General features: G+C 41.9%; 1 protein-coding gene across 4 annotated transcripts; it reads right to left on the minus strand.

Annotated features, from left to right (window-relative positions):
- Positions 1–244: 244 nt before the first annotated feature.
- Positions 245–17,599, minus strand: Upf3a (UPF3A regulator of nonsense mediated mRNA decay). 4 transcript variants are annotated; one of them, XM_074042908.1, is made up of 8 exons: positions 17,346–17,599; positions 17,052–17,158; positions 15,524–15,588; positions 12,169–12,267; positions 11,927–12,037; positions 6,519–6,574; positions 6,274–6,429; positions 245–824 (listed from the first exon to the last, which is right to left on the minus strand). In XM_074042908.1, exons 1-8 carry the CDS (start codon positions 17,550–17,552, stop codon positions 618–620), a joined length of 1,008 nt encoding a protein of 335 aa, XP_073899009.1. In that variant the 5' UTR covers positions 17,553–17,599; the 3' UTR covers positions 245–617. The 4 variants fall into 4 exon arrangements, with proteins under 4 accessions (XP_073899009.1, XP_073899008.1, XP_020020107.1 ...); XM_074042907.1 differs by having other exon boundaries at positions 6,286–6,429; positions 15,524–15,630; XM_020164518.2 differs by having other exon boundaries at positions 15,524–15,630.
- Positions 17,600–20,255: the final 2,656 nt, after the last annotated feature.

Raw genomic sequence — 20,255 nt, forward strand, 5'->3', positions numbered from 1 at the left:
GTTGATCATGGAGTTGACAATGCTGCAAGAAACAGAAGCTCTGAGTTAAGCAAGTCTGGTGGGTGGGGTGACTGGGAAGTGGCTGTGTCTGCCCCTTTTACCAGTAAGCTCCCTCACTAGAACCACCCCATAAACAGGTAAAGGGAAAGAAAGAGGCCAGACCAGGGGATGGCAGGACTGAGAAGGATCATAGCACTTAAAACCTGACCAGCACTAAAAACAAACTGAGCTCTGAAAACTGCAATTCTAAATAATTGAAATTTAATTGTAGATAAACTCCAGGAGGGCCATAAAAGCAAATGGGTACAAAATCTCAAGACAGAGAGGAAAATGACAAACCTGAAATTATCATGCAGGAAGAGACCAGGAAGGCAGACTCTAGAGACCTCAGTGCAGGAAGGGGAGCTGGGACAGGGAATTCTCACAAAGGAAAAGGGAGAGGACAGAAAAGCAACAGTTAAGTAGATAACAGAGGGGATTTTCCTGATTTGAAGACAGATGTGACTGCAAACTCAACATTTTCTAAGGTCCTGGCATGACCAATGGGTTTAAAACCAAATGTGCCAGCATACCCTTGATAATAACCAGAGTCCAAGACTAACATGAGGTCTATACACTCATATTGACGCCTGATTATGCAAAAAGGTCGTAGAAACAAGGGCATGCTCCCTTCTCCTGGGCACCTCTGCAGGCTCTCCACAGGCCAGGCTTTCAGGGCGGCGCAGGAGTGGTTCCAGCTTTTCATCTCCAATACCAACTTCCTGAAGTCTTGCTTTTGGTTTCTCTGTGGTTGGGTCCTCTCCCTTTTCTGGTTTCTTAAGAAGCTGAGAAATTGTAATTAGTAAAATATTACTCAAAAGCACATTATAAAAGAAGTTAAATGGTTAAAAATATGTATCAATATACAGCACAAATGTTTGAACAGCAAAATTAAGCTACAGGTCCAAACACATTTTTTTGGCTAAAGACATAGTGAAACAATCAATGAAATCTTTGTCGTTATAAAAAATGAAGTAGGATCATTGATGTAATGATGTTTGTGTCAGTGAATAAAAGGTTACAAAACCAATGTGCAATATACTGATTTCAATTTACATCGTTAGTGCACACCATACTTGACAATGCGGCTACATTCTACATTCTGAGAAATGTGATCACTGATTTTGTCCTTGTACCAACACCAAAGCACCTTTACATAAAGTCATTAGGGGAGATAATCTCAAGGTCACTGTCATGGTCTGAACAGGCTCTTACACTGAATGCTTGTTGCCCAGATGGTACTATTTTGGGAGGTTCTGTAAACTTTAGGAGGTGGCGCCTAGCTGGGAACAGATCCTTGGGGGCTATTATCTTGCTCTACCCCTAGCTTCTGCCAGATACTCCCAGTGTTCTGTGCCTCACCATGGGCCTAGAATCAACAGAGCTGTGGACTGAAACCTCTGAAACCATGAAGCCAAAATACATCTTTCCAACCTTTACATCATTTTTCTCAGGTACTTTGTTCAGAACTGTGCAAAAGCATTGCACAGTCATCACATGGGGCATGGCTGCACACATTCTGAAGCCACCTAAGGATGCTCTGCAACGCTGTGTGGGCAAGGTACTCCCTCAGTGGCAGAACTGAGATGACTCCCCCATCTGTGGGTGCTAGTTCTTCCAGAATAAACAAATACTACTATTGTAATGAGGGGAAAACCCATTTTTAAAAGATTGCTTTGTATTGATGACTTCTAGAATAGTTTATAGTTTTCAAAAACATTTTTCTCTTTTTTGACAGAATTACCAAGCCATTATGACAGTCTGCTCTGGGTCTCCTCCTGGGCCTATATGTGGCACACCCTCTGAAACTCTAGAACCACAGAAACTCATTTGAACAACAGAAGTAGGGTGTGTTCTTCTAAGAATTTTGTTCTCATTCATAAAAGTGAACATATTTTCATTGCACTGCAAAAGTATACAGAGATACATTCAATTAAGTGAGTTCACGTAAGATGAAATAGATAACGTAAGGCAAGTAAAAAGAGCTGTTCTCATCAAATGTTCGCTCCACATTAGTCAGTGTATACCCTCTCACTCTGATCCTGCCTGTACAGAGCCATGACCTTGAAAGTTGCCTTTGGGAGAACTGTTTATCTTTTTAAAAATTGCTATAGTAGCAGTAAGTTTGTACAAAATTCAAGCCCTAAGAAAGTAAAACAGTTTCCACACATATACTCATCAACAAATAATTTTGTGCACATAAACTGTTTCTATTCAGTTCTGACACCATCTACCTGGAGTCTGTGTCAGATCCCATAAGTGAAATGTTCAGTCCCCAAGTCTGCCCACTCCTCTGCCAGTTGCAAGGCTCATGTTGTCACTGGTGCCTATGACAGGGTTCCCTGAGCCCCCTCAGGATTGATAATTTGCTAGAATGGATTACAGAACTTAAGAACACATATTACTTTCTCTTAATGGTTTATTGTGAAGAGTACAACTTAAGAGCCAATAGAGGGCTGGTGGAATGGCTCAAATGGTAGAGTGCCTGCCTAGTAAACACAAGGACCTGAGTTCAAACCCCAGTACCACCAAAAAAAAAAGTAAGAAGAGCCAACAGAAAAGATAGTAGGGCAAGGTATGGTGCATGGGGCACAAGGCTCAGAGCTCCTGTGCTTAACCCACATGCTACCCCCCCAGCAAGCACCTCCACGTGTTCAGCAGCTTGGAAGCAGGGTTTCATCACCTCCAGAATTAGCATGGGCACGATTAAGTAGGTAGGTCATTGGCCACTGGTGACCAACTTAGTCCCCAGCCCTCTGGGAGCTATGGGTTGAGCTGAAAGTCCCAACCCTCTGATCCCTCCCTTGGACTTTCTGGCAACCAGTACCCAGCCCAGTGCTGTCCAGGGTCCCACTGCCCCCTCACTGCCATGTAAGACACTCATTTCTACAAGTCCCAAAGATCTCAGCTGTGTGCCAGGAAACAAGGACCAAGACCCTGAATGGTCACTAGGAACATGGCTGTGGGCAAGACTGACATCTCCTTGGGTGGAAAGATACATACACAAGTGACAATCTGGCCAAGGAAATGGTGGTCATGGGAGGGTGGGGGATGAACAGGATAAGCTTAGGAATACTACAAACACAAGTAAACCAGAGAAAAGTAGAGAGACATGGGGCAAAGGAAAGAGGAACTGGGGGATTCTGTGGAGACGAAAACTGATCCCAGATGAGGAGGAACCATAGGTGGAGCTGGGGAGAGAAGCAGAAGCAGGTGAGCCAGGGGAGACAGGAGACAATGGAGAGGTTTGCACAGACCCAAGAGGCCTTAGAGACCAAGAACTGTTCACAGTCAGATGTGTTCCTGTCCAGCCCATGTGTGTGTTGATGCTCATACATGTAAGCAGGCCACACATGTGCTCGTCTGCATTTACCCTATATAAGTACAACCTAATCATACACACACATGTGAGTGCTCACACACATGAATTTCATGAACAGGATCATACAATTTTCCCAGCCACCTGTAGCCTGTCATTTATAATTATAGGAGTTTTGTTTGTAACTTTAGTAACCCAACATCCTACTTAAGGTCCCTGTTTAGTTTCAGAGTCCTCAAAGCAATGCAAACCACTGGGTTGTCATCCACATGTGGCAAGTCTTTGTTGTTAATGGTAACTCTCTTCCTCTTCATCCTTAGGCTGTTGACACAACATCTTTTGACATTTTTATTTTTTCATGTTTTTAAAAAATTTAAATCCTCCAAATGATTTATAAGACAGAAATTCTGAAATTGAGCACTGATGCTTAGTAAAGGTTAACAAGAGGTCAGATGACCTCAGTTTCACATGTCCTGTTTGGCTACCACATGAGGATGGAGGTCTGAGGATTTGTTCTACCAGGTTTGACCAGACCAACTCTTCCTCTTGTGGACTTTATGTTCTCATTTCTTTATTCAATATGAAAGATTCTTGACTTACTTGTATTGATTTTAAGTTTCTTTTCTTCTTTGGCTAATTTTGGATTCTAATCTCATACTAAAAAAGGTAAAAATAAAATGCTACACTCCAATACTTCAAGTAGTACTTAAAATTATAATTGAAATTACAGGCTACAAGTTTCAGTGGTTCTTTCCAAAAATCCTTCAGGAAAAGGCTGTTGACAAAAGAGATCTTGAGAACGCAAAGTTTTAGGCAACAGGTTAGCTAGTGTTCTTTACACCTGTGATAAGATTTACAAAATGCATGCTGAGTATGACAGACTTGATTCCCTCCCTCCCTCTGCTGCTCAAGTATGGGGATTAGAGATGTGAACACCTGGCTCAGAGTTGCATTTATGTAACGGCCAAGATCTCCCTATTAATATTTATTTCATTAACTTTTTTCCAAGGGATTGTTTGTTATAGGAAATAACAACTGTGCTATGGAGAGTGATGTTTGTCCACTTCACAAGCATGGACAAACAGAAAACACTGCTCTGAGTGGCTTCCCAAGGAAGAGCCCTGCTTCCCCCTTACCTACCTTGTCCTTACAGTCTTGGTTGGGTTCTTCAATTTCATCAATGCTATGATCAAATTATGCAATTTTTAAACAACAAAGCTCTGCACCCAATTCTGATTCAAGTCAATGTAAAAGAAACTATGACAGGTAGTGTCTGGGGACAAATGGTTGACCTGACCACCTTGTGACCTACTTTTATTGTTGAAACAATGCTTGAATAACATTGAGGGGCTCCTGCCTCATTGCCTCCAAGAAATGTATTTTGCACAAATGCCCATAAGCTTTAAGAGAGACAGTTTAAGAAAGTCTTCAGCAGTTATGCTGGTCACTGGTGTTATTCATCAGATGTTTCAGTCTTTCCTTCTGAATTTAAGGGGGCCATGGAACTTGTTCTGGTCACTGAGATGTGGGCAGAGGTAATACAGATGACCTCCATGTGGAAACTTTAAGAACTCATGTGCAGTAAGACACCTAAAAAATTAGCTAGCATTTGTTGCCCTTAACGCAGAGAAACTAAAGCAGATACCTTAAAGCAACTGAGGCCAATAGGAGAAGGGGACCAAGAACCAGAGAAAAGGTCAGATCAAAAAGAATTAACCTAGAAGGTAACACACACGCACAGGAAATTAATGTGAGTCAACTCCCTGTATAGCTATCCTTATCTCAACCAGCAAAAACACTTGTTCCTTCCTATTATTACTTATACTCTCTCTTCAACAAAATTAGAGATAAGGGCAAAATAGTTTCTGCTGGGTATTGAGGGGGTAGGGGGGAGAGGGAGGGGGCGGAGTGGGTGGTAAGGGAGGGGGTGGGGGCAGGGGGGAGAAATGACCCAAGCCTTGTATGCACATATGAATAATAAAATAGCCAAGATATGAAACAAACAAAAAAAAAGAACTCATGTGCAGTTTGCCATATTGCACATTTCTTTCCCATCCTAAAGATGGTGGAGACAAAAAGGAACCTTCATCATCTCAGGTCACTGAGAGGAGCTTACCACGAGCAACACACCACCTGCCAAAGGATATGGACACACATGACAAGAAATGCACTTTGGTCAGGTTGAGCCAGTAAGATTTGGGGACTCTCTGTTACTGCAACATAAGCTACCAGTCCTGGCTGATTGACAGTGGTGCACTTCTGTGGGATATTGTGAAGAAACTGTCCTCTCCATCACTAGTGTCCCTGTGGGAGAGATTATTTCACAGCAAAGTCCCAAAGGAAGTTCCACTGCTTTGTTTACTTCTCATAGAAATAAAGAAGCATGTTTCTAATCAAGTTTCCTGTTTCTGAGGTGAAATCACACTGGGGTGAAGTTTAGGCTTACTACGGTTTTAAGAAGATAAGGGCTGATTCCAATTCTGGCCAATATGTGTTACACAAAGAAAAATCCCCTCGATGCATGTGACTGATACATGTGTTCATGTATCAGTCACAGAGGTTGGGCAAGAGAAAACAAAACCTAAGGCTGCTGTCACCAAGGAATGCTGAGCCCCAGTTCTGAGGCAGTACACAGGCAGGCTGAGCCAGTGCTTTTCAGATCTGTATTTTTCAGTTGGGAAAATCTTCGGGGGTGATGTGCCCCATTTCACATCAGAAGGTTAAAAGTCCCTTTGCCTTCCACCCACCTTGGTCCACATAGTTTTCCCAAGGAACCCCTGGACTCCTGGGGAACACAGGAACTATAATAATAATAGATTGAAAATGCTTTTAAAATTCTAAAGAGCTACAATACCTAAAAGGCATAATTATTAGGGTAGAATTATTTTGGAGGAAAAATGTCTCATCAAAATTACCTTAATCCTTACTTCTTTCTCTGTTTTCTTTTGGTTATCTGCTTCTGTTCTTCTGCATCTTTCTTCTTCTTTTCTTTTTCGTTTTTCTTCTTCCCGCAAGCGTTTCTTCTCTAATTCCCTCCTCCTCCGTTCTTCTCGCTTTTCTTCTCGAATTCTCTAAAGGTATGGATAAGCACATGTATAAATTTTCTGGCAGAATTATCACTCATGGGGAGGATATTTACCAGATAAAATGCCAGACTTACCTGCTTTTCTAATTTTCTATTTTTAATATATTCCAAAAGAGGTGTGGTTCTTCTAGCTAAAACACAAAAATTGTAAGATAGTATATGCAACTTCTAAAATGAGATTCGCTTTAAATAATTGTTTTCATTTAATCCTTAAAATATTTAGGGGAAGAATATTATTTTTCAAGTTTACATGGGCATGCACTGTTATTCAGGGGAGTTCTTATCCCATTACTATAAACTCTAGTAATATGGAGGTACCAACAATTTTGCACAGAGTAGACATGTAATTCTTGAATCTTAAGAGAGTCATAAATTATTACTCACATAAATGTGTTAACCTACTCAAATGTTATGAATATCCCTAAAAAACTTCTGCAGACATCATTTTTAAAATTTTATTCATATGTGCGTACAATGTTTGGGTCATTTCTCCCCCCTTCCCCCGGCCCCCTCCTTTACCCCCCTACCCCCTCCATCTCTTCCCCACCCCCTTGCTACCAGGCAGAAACTATTTTGCCCTTATCTCTAATTTTGTTGAAGAGGGAGTATAAGCAGTAATAGGAAGGACCAAGGGTTTTGTTAGTTGAGATAAGGATAGCTATACAGGGAGTTGACTCGCATTAATTTCCTGTACATATGTGTTACCTTGTAAGTTAATTCTTCTCGAACTAACCTTTTCTCTAGTTCCTGGTCCCCCTCTCCTATTGGCCTCTGTCGCTTTAAAGTATCTGCTTTAGTTTCTCTGCATTGAGGGCAACAAATGCTATTTAGTTTTTTAGGTGTCTTACCTATCCTCATACCTCCCTTGTGTGTTCTTGCTTTATCATGTGATCAAACTCCAATCCCCTTGTTGTGTTTGCCCTTGATCTAGTGTCCACATATGAGGGAGAACATACGATTTTTGGTCTTTTGGGCCAGGCTAACCTCACTCAGAATGATGTTCTCCAATTCCATCCATTTACCAGCAAATGATAACATTTCATTCTTCTTCATGGCTGCATAAAATTCCATTGTGTATAAATACCACATTTTCTTAATCCATTCGTCAGTAGTGGGGCATCTTGGCTCTTTCCATAACTTGGCTATTGTGAATAGTGCCGCAATAAACATGGGTGTGCAGTGCCTCTGGAGTAACCTGTGTCACAGTCTTTTGGGTATATCCCCAAGAGTGGTATTGCTGGATCATATGGTAGATCAATGTTTAGCTTTTTAAGTAGCCTCCAAATTTTTTTCCAGAGTGGTTGTACCAGTTTACATTCCCACCAACAGTGTAAGAAGGTTCCTTTTTCCCCACATCCTCGCCAACACCTGTTGTTAGTGGTGTTGCTAATGATGGCTATTCTAACAGGGGTGAGGTGGAATCTTAGTGTGGTTTTAATTTGCATTTCCTTTATTGCTACAGATGGTGAGCATTTTTTCATGTGTTTTTTAGCCATTTGAATTTCTTCTTTTGAGAAAGTTCTGTTTAGTTCACTTGCCCATTTCTTTATTGGTTCATTAGTTTTGGGAGAATTTATTTTTTTAGTTCCCTATATATTCTGGTTATCAGTCCTTTGTCTGACGTGTAGCTGGCAAATATTTTCTCCCACTCTGTGGGTGGTCTCTTCAGTTTAGAGACCATTTCTTTTGTTGAGCAGAAGCTTTATAATTTTAGGAAGTCCCATTTATCTATGCTATCTCTTAGTTACTGAGCTGCTGGGGTTCCACTGGGAAAGTTCTTGCCTATACCTATTAGTTCCAAAGTATTTCCTACTCTTTCCTATAACAACTTTAGAGTTTGGTGTCTGATATTAAGATCCTTGATCTATTTTGAGTTAATATTGGTATAGGGTGATAAACATGGATCTAGTTTCAGTTTTTTGCAGACTGCTAACCAGTTTTCCCAGCAGTTTTTGTTGAAGAGACTGTCATTTCTCCATCGTATATTTTTAGCTCCTTTGTCAAAGACAAGTTGGTTATAGTTGTGTGGCTTCATATCTGGGTCCTCTATTCTGTTCCACTGGTCTTCATGTCTGTTTTTGTGCCAGTACCATGTTGTTTTTATTGTTATTGCTTTGTAATATAGTTTGAAGTCAGGTATCGTGATACCTCCAGAGTTGTTCTTTTTACTGAGTATTGCCTTGGCTATTCGTGGCCTCTTGTGTTTCCATATAAATTTAATGGTAGATTTTTCAATGTCTTTGATGAATGTCATTGGGATTTTGATGGGAATTGCATTAAACATGTAGATTACTTTTGGGAGTATAGACATTTTTACTATGTTGATTCTACCAATCCATGAACATGGGAGATCTCTCCACTTTCTATAGTCTTCCTCAATCTCTTTTTTCAGAAGTTTAGTTTTCTTTGTAGAGGTCATTCACATCCTTTGTTAAGTTTACACCTAGGTATTTGATTTTTTTGAGGCTATTGTAAATGGAATTGTTTTTATATATTCTTCCTCAGTTTGTTCATTATTAGTGTATAGAAATGCTAATGATTTTTCTATGTTGATTTTATATCCTGCTTCCTTGCTATAGCTGTTGATGGTGTCTAGGAGCTTCTGAGTTGAGTTTTTTGGGTCTTCAAGGTATAGGATCATATCGCCTTCTGCAGACATCATTAAATAACACATTCATAATTCATTTTCATTCCACACACATTCTGGGAATTTCTTCCTTTACTGCTTTATAGATAATAAGCAATGAGGATTCTTGTAATTTCTTATAACACAGGGTGAGCATCCCTAATCCAAAAATCTAAAATGCTCCAAAACCTAGAATTTTTGAGCACTGACATGACACCACAAGTGGAAAATTTCACACCTGACTTTATGTGACAGGTCAGTCAAAATACAGGTGTGCTACAGACGTACAAAATTGCCTTCTGGCTATGCGTTAAAAGTATACATGAAATACAAGTAAACTGTGTGTTCAGACTTGAGTCCTAGATCCATTATATCTCATTCTGTACATGCAGATATTCCAAAGTCTAAAACAGTCCTAAATCCAAAACACTTCTGATCCTAAGTATTTCAGATAGAGATATCCATAAAATCAGGATGAGATAAAACTCTATAAAGATTGCAGTTTAGGAAATACTCCAGATGGCACTATCGGTAAAAAAGGTACCATTCCACTGATGGAAAGAACATTTCTACAGCCTCACTTTCATGCCCTGACCTCTTGGGCTCAATCTCAAGCACACCACAGGCCTGAGCACTGCTGCTCAGAGGAAACAGATCTAGGAGAGATGGGTTCCATGGCCCCCAAACATGAGGACCACAGGCTACAGCACTGCTGCTCAGAGGGACCAGCTCCAAGAGGGACCAGTTTCACAGTCCCCAACCATGAGGACATGGTAGGAAGGAGATGGTCTCAGTCTACTCTCTGCAAGCCTTTAAGCTCTCCAGCTGAATGGGCTGAGAAGAATACCAGACACCTGCATGGCATTTGAAGAACTGTGAGGATCAGAAACTAAGTCAGTGTTTATAGGAGGGCTCTCAGTGTGTTAGAATTAAGGACCCCTGACTCCCTGATTTCACACATCAAAAAGGACCTGGCTCTGGGAAGAACAGATGTGGATCAGACACCCATGTTTTGTGGCAGGTGCTATACCATGGAAAACCATTTCTCCCCACTGGGTGGCCTGGGTTGGCCACATATTCTGGCTCAGGGTGAGTTCAGAGGATCTTCCTTTTATAATGGGCAAATCATCTCAAATAAGCCAGGGTTCCACTCTGATCTGTGGGAGTCCATGGACTCTGATGTTCCTACCAACACAAGCTCATTACAATTTCATTTAACTCTTACTTCTTAGACTTGTTCTTAAGACTCTACTGAAGGCCAGAGACTAAGAAAAGAAAATGGCAACTTCCACGAATTGCCTGATGAGGATTCAAATTTAAAGGGTAGAACCACAGAAGCAGGCCCCACAGCCCAGCCTAGAACTAAGTAACTACTCACATTAGGGCTGGTGAAGCCTGAGTCTCTGGCACTCCTTGAGCCACATTTAAGCAGTACGAACTGTGCAGCAGGCACTGACTGAGGTGCTGCAAGCTGAGAGAAAGGGCAGAAGCCCTGTGAAGCTAGAGTCTGACCCACAAAGAGGATATTTCAAAACCACAGACCCTGTACAAGGGGACATTTAAACAGAGCAAGACACAGCAGGGAGCAGGAAGATGAGTTCTGAAAAATATTAATTTACTTTTTCTACATCTTCCTAAATTTGACATGCTCCCAAAACTGTCTCTTCTCACCTTCCCCATGTCTGTACTGGTGACACCATCAACCTAATCTACTCACATCAAGCCTCTGGAGTCTTCAGTTCTTTTTGTCCCTTACTTCCCACAACCAATCCATCCTCCCTTTCTATTGGACCTTCAAAACATATGCTACACCTGTCAGCCTAGAATGAGCAGCTCTCCCTGGGATAGACAGTGCCCCACCTTTTCTGGCATTCATCACCACTATGGATGCAGCAACGATGGGAAAAAATGAGTCAGCTCATGTAACCCCGTGGAAGGAACCCAGGCTGCTTATCTAGATACCCAGCTAACACCAGTGTTCCTCACACCTCTCCAACCATGCAAGCTTACATTCCACTCCTACAAAGCTCCAGCCTCTGGCCTATTTTTCAATAAATAAATCCTAATCCTAAACTTCTCTATCCTGTGACTTACAAAGATGAAAATATGGTTCTACTGGGGAAGTCGGCAGATGAATTGAGAAGGGAGTTTACAAGAATGGACACCAACAGACCAGTTATAAACAGTGACTGTTAAATCACCCAAGTCTTAAAAGGGTGAGCAGGGCATAGCCTTTGGGAGGGGGCAGAGCCTTATGGAGAGTTCTAGCACTGAGTGAGTGAGACCAGCAGGGAAAGGAGACACTACTAGGACTAAACCAAGGCAGCATACGTGGTGATAGAAGTACTCCCTGTCTATACACCAGTGCTTTGGAGACTTACTAGAACAGACATTTCTAAAAGACTACCACTTTTGGGGAACAGTCAAAGGCTGGATTCAAAAAAGAATCTGTGCTTGGGTTGAGTCATATGCTGGTTTGTTTGGCTTATCAAGGGACTTACTACTATTTTGAACAGCAGAAAGGTGGCTTTGTATTTGAGCAAGTTATGTCATCTCTACGGACTCTGAAGGCCCACCCACAACTGCTCTTTCCAAAGACCCATGATACAGCTCTGTGACACAAGCACCTTCTGACACAGTCAGACAGAGTTCCCACATGTCACTGGAAGCAACCACTAAAACCCATGACTCTCCATTAACAAAGGCACAGAAGTACTTCCCTACCATGTCAACATTCTACATTCCTGCCAAGCCAGTAACAAATTGAAACTTTACCATAATCATGAAAAAGGAGAATTAGATATATACTCCATAAAGTATCTCAATAAAGAAAAGAGAAGAAATGAGTAAAACAGACCAATGAGTTCTCTTGTCTTTGCTTCTATCTCCCCTAGAAGAATCTCAGGACTGGCACTGGTTTTCTCTTCCTCCACACTGTAAGATTCTAAAAACTGCTTGTATTCTGGATCTGTAAGTTTAAAAAAGAAAACACAAAAACAAAACAAATGTCTTCTTCCTCAGCTACAGGAGACGAACAAGATGTGATCAGTGCATTTAATCTGGCAGTTTCCAATCAGCACTTGCAAAGGAAAGGCTCACCATCTTCGATGCTTCCAGTCTTGGTGTCCTTTTTCTTCAGCTTCTTTTTGGCTATCTTCTGGAATGGGGCAAACTCCACCACTGCAGGATACTCAAGGCCTTTAACCAAGATATATTCCAAAAATCATTCTGAAATTCTACTGAGGTCACTTGGAAAATAAGATCTAACTTACTGAAGGATGAAGCATGATGGTGATAACGGCAACTACAGATTTACATGTGTATGAGGATGAGCTGGTGGCAGGAGGAGCAATCCTTATTACAAAAAATGACCTATTATGCAGTGGTTACAAGACTGAACACATTCAAAACGTTAAACTCACTTTAAAAGGGTGCATTTTACACCTCAATAAGCCCAATCTCTCCACCCCTCCAAGTCAGGTTTCTTAGTTACACTTACATTTTTATTTTAAAAGGTTAATTCAATTATCAATCTGTTATATAGGTTCAAAGAAATTACTGGGCTCACAGGTGTGTGTCTGTGTATGGGGTTTCAAGGACATATGTGTTTCAAATAAAAAAGTGAAGAATGGAAGCAACAGAAACTGATTTTGTAGTTATGTAGGGGTAAACAAATACATAGAAATATTTACTGAGAGAATATGCTATGCTTTTGATCAACACATGGAATACTTTCACTTTGGTACCAAATCCACTGAGCAGTGATTTTGAATCATGTCAGTAACAGTCATGTGGCTATGATATTATGACACTCACTTATCTGGGACACATTTTTGTGCTAACCTCAACTATCCAGAATAAAGTCGAGAATGAGGAAGGAAACAGCACTGGACTGGCAGGACAACACCAATTCTCTGCTGCACCCACAAAGCCTGGAACATGGTAGATCCCTATTAAGTGGAAGCTCACGCTCCCTGATTTCAAAACTCACTACAAAGCTGCAATACTCAAAATAGCATAATGGTGGCATAAAAACAAGCACCAACGGAATACAAGAGAGGGCCAGGGAAAAATCCCTGGGATCAATGATTAAAAAATTTTTGACTAGAAGAAAGAATGGACACTTCATCAAATGGTGCTGAGAAAACTGATCTACACATGCAAAAGAATGACATTGGACTCTAACCCAACATCATATATGGAAATAAACTAAAAATGGATCAAATCTAAACATGAAGTCTATAAACTATATAATTCTTAGGGAAAAAAAAACAGGAAAAAGCTCTATGACTTTAGATTTGGCCACAAGTTTTTGGAAATGACAACAAATTTTACTTTTCTACATCACAATTAATAACTTCCATGCAACAAAAGATACAGCTGAGCCAGGTGTGATGGTTCACGCCTGTAATATCAGCTTCTTGGGAGGTGGAGGCAGGATTGTGAGTTTGAGGCCAGTCCAGGCAAAGTTAGCAAGACCCTGGCTCAAAAACAAAGTAAAAACAAAAAGGGCTGGGGGCATAGCTCCTCTAGCAAGTGCAAGGCCCTTGATTCAATTCCCAGTGAAATAAAAGATGAAAAGAAAGGGAAAAAGGAAGAAATGAAAAAGGAAAAGACAAGAAAGACAGGCAAAATCAGCAGCATAAAAAGGCAATCTACGTAAATCATACATCTGAAAAGAGGTCAATACCCAGAATATAGAAAACTACAACTCAACAATGGGTCAAAAAAATGACCCAATTAAGAAATGGACAAAGGATGTGAATAGATGGTGACAAGTAGCCAAGAAGCACATAAAAAGATGCTCTATACCAATAATCATTAGAGAAATGCAAATCTAAACCACAAAGAAATATTACCTTAAACCCAGTAGGCTGGCTGGCCACTATAAAAAACAAAGCAGAAAATAACAAGTGTTGGTGAAGGTGTAGAACAACTGTGGTTCTTGTGCACAGTTGGTGAAAATGCAAAATGGTACTGCTGCTGGGGAAAACAGTATGGCAATTCCCCAAAAAGTTAAAAATAGAATTACCACAGGATCCACAGTCTCAGTAGTGGGCATATATCCAAAATAATTGAAAGCATGGTCTAAGACAAATTTGTACATCTATGTTCATAACAGCAATATTCACGATAGCTGAAACTTGAAAGCAAGCCAAGAGTCCATAGACTGAGGAATGGATGAGCAAAATGTGGTGTACACATCCACACAACAGAATGTCACTCATCTTTAGAAAGGAAGGGCATTCTGCAATATGCTATAACATGGACAAATCTGGAGGACATCATACTAAGTGCAATAAGCCAGGCACAAAGACAAAAATTGTGTGATTTCACTAATAGGAGATATGCAGAGTAGTCAAATTCATATAATAGAAACAACATAGAATGGGGTTGCTAGAGCTAGTGGAGGGATAGGGAGTTAGTGTTTAATGGTAAAGTTTCAGTTTTTGCAAGATTCAGGGAGTCCTGAATCTTGAGTGCTCAAGTGATTAGAGCACTCTCTTAGCAAGTGCAATGCCATGAGTTCAATTCCTAGAACCACAAAAAAAATAGAGGAAAAGATGGTAAATTTTTTAATGTATATTTTACCAATATTTTTTGAAAAAGGCAGGTGAATAAAGTACTGAGAAATCAACATGAATGTCAAATAGTTTGAGCATTAAACTTGCTTTTAGCTTAGTCACTTACAATCTTTTCTAGTTTATTACCCCTCAGTGGAGGAGGAAGAAACACTGGTTCATATGGGGTTGTGAGTAGGAAGAGGCTGGCTGGGGCAGAAAACACCTTGCTGTGAAAGGTCTATAGACTTGACAGCAAAGAATGTAACACAGGACAGTCTGACAGAAAAGGAAAAAGAAAAGCACCAGAGCAGATGCAGAATGTATAGGAAAGTGGAGCTCCTGTTCCCCACAGACAAGACTGCTCAATGCTGTCAATGACTGATGTTCATAACCTCAAACAACTCCCCCCCAGGAAATCATCAAGAAATGTACAACTATGAACAGTAGTAATTTTAGGAAGGTATAGCTGTAAGTATAAAATACATTTCAAAACATTTCTATCAATCATGAGTAAAATAATTTAGATCTGGAATACAAAAAGGTAAAGTTCACTTATCTAGAAAACTCACAGATGAAAAACTACTCTAATAATGGTGCAACCCTGTAGTTATCACACAAAATTTCTGGAATTCTTTGGTTGATTATTTATTATTTATTTATTTTTGCAGTACTAGGGTTTGAACTCAGGACCTTGTGCTTGCTAGACAAGCACTCTACTGCTTGAGTCACACCCCCAGTCCAATACTCTACTTTTTAATATAAGCACTTGATATAGTAACAATTAAAATTTATGGTCTTACTTTAGATGTGTCTAAGACTTCTTAATTAAAACTAACAAATATCTCAGCAAAACTTCATTATATACTTAGAAACTGTGATAAAGGGTTTACCTTTATTGCCAATGAAGATATATCCATCAAAACGATCTCTGAACAGAAGAATGTCATCAGGATTCCTAAAATTAATGTATGCTCTTGAGTAGAGATGAGGATAGAGACTGAAATATAAGACAGCAGTAAAAATGTTTAGTAAGAATATGACTCCTTTAATTTTGATTCTTTTTTTCTTTTGTGGATACAACAAACTACTTCTATAAAACCTTTATGCCAAAGAATCATCTGTGTTATAATTTGGATATTCTTTAGCAAAAAAATGAAAACAAACTATTAACAAAGGTCTTTTTATTTACTTGGGAGAGACAATTTAGGTCAGCTACTCCACTGCACAGAGCAAGGATTAAAATACTGGAGCCCTGAGGTTGAAAACCAAAGGCAAGGCTGTTCAGGTCATTGTAATTCATCAGGACCAGAACCAAGGTAGTCTAGACACATTAGTTGGTGAATTCATTGATTCATTCATTGCCACAGGGCAATGAATCTCTTGCAGGAGATTCTTTTCTGATTCCCAGACCACTTTCAGATCTTTAGTTCTTAGTGAAGCATGTGGTACGGGGTGTACAGGAGAAAGTAAGGCCCTCTTGACCTCAGGACCACCATTCCCTTCACAGGCATTAACTCTCAATCCCATTTCACAGAGAATATACAGGCTCAGAGAAATCAGGGTAGGCCTGGGATTCCAGCTTGAGTACTTTGATTTTTTGTGGTACTGGGATTTGAACTCAGGGCCTCCTCTTGCTAGGCAGGCACTCTACCACTAGAACCTAGTAGTAGCTCTTTTTTGTGTAGGTTATTTTTAAGTTAGGGTCTCACTTCATGCTAGGAGAGGGGGGACTAGACGGAGATCCTATTTTCCATTACCCACTAAACTGGGGATGACAGGTGCACACTACCACACCCAGGCATTGGTCGAGATGAGGGCTTGTGAGGTTTTTGCCTAGGGCTGACCTTGAACTTCAATGCTACACATCCTTGAGTCCCAAGTAGCAGGCATGAGCCACCGCGTCTATCAGGCCTGTCTCTTTAAGTGCCCCAGGTTTTTCTGAACTTTATAGCCATGGGAAAGCTATCTGTATTTTTTAAACTGTAACTGTTTGACAACTAGCGATATTTTTTGAATAGATACTTTTATGGAAACAATTATTCCAAAGAAAAGTTTACCTGACTGCCCTAAGTGAAAAATCGTAAATGGAGACAAAACTATCGTGAAAGCAGTGATTGCAGCTGCACGGTCACCTGTTGATGTCTGATCGCCGGGATGCCGCAAGCTTGTGCACGTGTCTGAGGACGTGAGTGGGCAGTGAGTCCCCGGGTCCAGCAGAGCTCACTGAGGACCGACCCCTCTGGCTGGCTTAGCGCGTTTCGCTTTATGAAAAAGCTACGTGCGAAGGCGGGGTGTCGTGCAAGTAACGTGAGGTGCTGTCCCAGGCGCGGTCGAGGGGCACAGCGCCCGCTCACCCGGAACGCGGTGTGCACGGGGACGGCCGCCGTCACCCCGCTCCCTCCACCTCCAGGGCCTTACCTGAGGTCTGCGGCGACCACCTCGAAGTAATCGTGCGCGGGCAGCGGGCGCAGCTGCTCCTCCAGCTGCTCTTTGGTGAGACCGGGAGGAAGCCGCCGGAGGACGACCTGAGGCGACGCGGGCTTGTCATCCTTGCGCCTCGCCCACCGTCCGCCCGGCTGGGTACACGGAGCTCAGCGAACGCGTGTGGCGGGCAAGCCTGCACCGGGCAGGCCCGGCGAGCCCCGCCCCGCCCCGGCCACGCCCACCGCCCTCGGGCGTGCCCTCCCCCCGCGACGATGACCCCGCCTCCACCTTGCTCAACGCAGTCCTCTTCTCCTCGCGAGGTTTGCCTGCCCCGCTCCCACAGCCAGAGGACAAGGGTGGCGGAGTACCAGGTTCCCGCCGCGGCGACTCACGGCGGACCTGGACCTCCGCAGCCGACAGTTTCTCCCCTCCACCTGGGCCCCGCATAGCAACGGCGGCACCCAGGCCTCCGGCCCGCTCCTTCTCCGAGCGCATCGCGCGCCCCACGCCCGCCGTCAGCAGCCCGGGGAAGGACGAAACCTCGCGATACCTCGGCCGCCCCGCCCCCGGCCCTCGGAATCCTGCGCGAAGTCCCTCCCCGCTCTGCCTGCGGCAGTGGCGGCGACCGGGAGCTCGGCGCTCGGGTGAGCTCCTGAGCTCCACCAAGAAGGGCCGGGCGGTGGTCATGCTCAGCGTTCGCGGGCGATCGGCTCAGGCAGCCGTGGTGCGGGCCAGGCCCCGGCGCAGGGATTACAGCCGTTTTCTCCACGGAGCCCAAACCTTTCCTCCCACAACAGCAGTGCTGGACCCCAACTCCACCAGTCAGGGCGGACACCGCGGTTCTGTTCTCACATTTTCCTTTATTTGGTTGGCTGTATTTTCGTTTACAGCACCTTTCTCCCAAGAACTTCAAGCACAGAGAATGAAGACGCCTTAAGAGATCAAGACTTAAGATACTAGAAGTGCACGCAGTGTTCATCCTTCACATTTGAAACGGACGTTAAATGGACCAAAAACTCACAACAGCTGCCTGAAGCACGGTCGACAGGTATTGGCTGACATAGACATCCAACTTACCCGAAGCCTACAATACTGTAACAGGCTATAACTGAGGAAACGAAAAGGAAAGTTTGTTCTGGCAGGCAATGTGAAATGTGACAAAAAGCTCAACATTACAGTACTTCCTTAACATTTTTTTTTAAAAATTAAGTTAATTTGATTTTTGGGCGGGGGAGGGTGTTTGAACTTGGCCTTGTGCTTGAGTTGCACCTCCTGTCATTTGATTTTCTAGCCCCAGCTAAAAAGAGGCATAAAAAAATAAGCCAGACATGCCTGAGACAGAAAAACGGAGACTCAGAAAGGCTAGGATGTCACTGCAGGAAGCCCCCATGCAGTGGCTGACATTTATGAAGAACTGGCACAGCCTGCTGGACCTTGGACACACCACCTAAACTGCTTGGACTCCAAGTCTGAGGAGTAATAAACCCTCCAGAGTTAGCATGGGAGGCCCTCAAGCCACAAGAGTTACTAATTTTCTTCTTAGGAAAGTAGAAACACGGAATACATTTTAGATAGGTTAAGAAAAAAAGCTTTGGTGTTTTAAGGAAAGCATTTCAGTTGCTAGAAACTGGCCACAATATAATAACCTTGTTAATGATGTAAATGTCTCATAGTAACTACATTTTTCTCTATGAAAAAGTAGAACAGTTGTCCTCTGAAGTTAGAATGAGTAGAGTTTGAAACAAAGGGCTTTCAATGAATGAAGCACATAAACTTGTCCCATACCAGTAGTGTGGCTATCTACTACTTATGTAGTCACTACCCAGGAATCAGAGCTAATGTAAGTAAGAGTTAGGGGGAAAAAAAAGTATGCCTTTCACAAAATAAATTGCCAAATGTGTAAAGCTTTGTAAGATCTTTTCTCTCTTGACCCCAGCCAACAGAACCCTTAATCAGCTCTGCCACTGCTGATTTCAGACACATCTACAAAAGAACAATCTAGCAGGGACAATGTTAAAAATGACTTAGCATTACCAGTAGTCACTGCTAATTCATCTGGATTCTGTTATTAGTCTTATTAACATGTGAGAAAGTATAAAGATGATAAAAATGATTAAAACAGGCTGAGGGAAACATTTTAATTAGTATTTAAAATGATATAAATGGAGTAAGAAGGAAAATACTACACAATAGGATGTAGAAGTTATAAAGAACTGTAGATCAGATTTATAGAACAAAATTACAATTTGGCAACAGTGTGTGTTCGATGCTTTTGGATTTTTTAAAGTTATAAAATTGTGCTTAGTAGTCAACTGAGTTTGTTAGCTTAAAGACTATTATGATCTTTAAAAGTTTAATTTTGGTAAGATTATAAACAATTTTATAGGACTCCCATAGCACTTACTGTGCCTAAAGCTCTTGCTATATGTTTTAAAAGACAAAGGAGCAAAGTCACAGAAACTGGCAATACTGGGAAGTTCCAGGGGTTTGCCCCTCCACCAGAACAACCATTAATCTGAAAACACTCCCAGAGTAGAGTGAGAAAGGAGAGCAGCTGTGTGATCATGTCTCAGAAACTGGCAGTGGTTCAGCATGGCTGACCACCTGAAGAGCAGATGGCAGAATTCAAGGAAGCTTTTGCACTATTTGACAAGGATGGTGATGGAAGTATAACAAAGGCACAAGGAACTGAAACAAGATCTCAGGCAGACTCCCACAGCAGCAGAGGTATAGGACATGATTAATGAAGTGGATGCTGATGGTAGTAAGTTTTCTGAGTTTCTGACAATGATGGCAAAACATGAAAGACAGTGAAGAAGAAACTGGAGAAACATCCCATGTGTTTGATCAGGATGGCAATGGCTGTGCTAAGTGTAGCAGAGCTTCACCATGTGATGACAAAGTGTGGAGAGACAGTCACAGATGGACAGGTTGAAGAAATGATTAGGGATGCAGGTACTGGTGGAGATGGTCAAGCTGCAACAGTGTCCCCAGAACAGCTGTCAGAAAATTTAGTGACGCTTTTTTTTTTTTTAAGTCCAGATATTTAAGGAAATAGCTGGCAGGTCACAGGCTAACCAGAGACAACAGAATGGTAATTCAGTAACCACGCAAGAAGGAATACAGACTTGCAAAAATAATTTGGAAATTCAAATGGGTGACTACAGCCCTCAACAAGTAATAAAACAAATTCCTAAG

Source organism: Castor canadensis, chromosome 10 (genome assembly GCF_047511655.1).
Source record: "Castor canadensis chromosome 10, mCasCan1.hap1v2, whole genome shotgun sequence".
Classification (NCBI taxonomy): domain Eukaryota; kingdom Metazoa; phylum Chordata; class Mammalia; order Rodentia; family Castoridae; genus Castor; species Castor canadensis.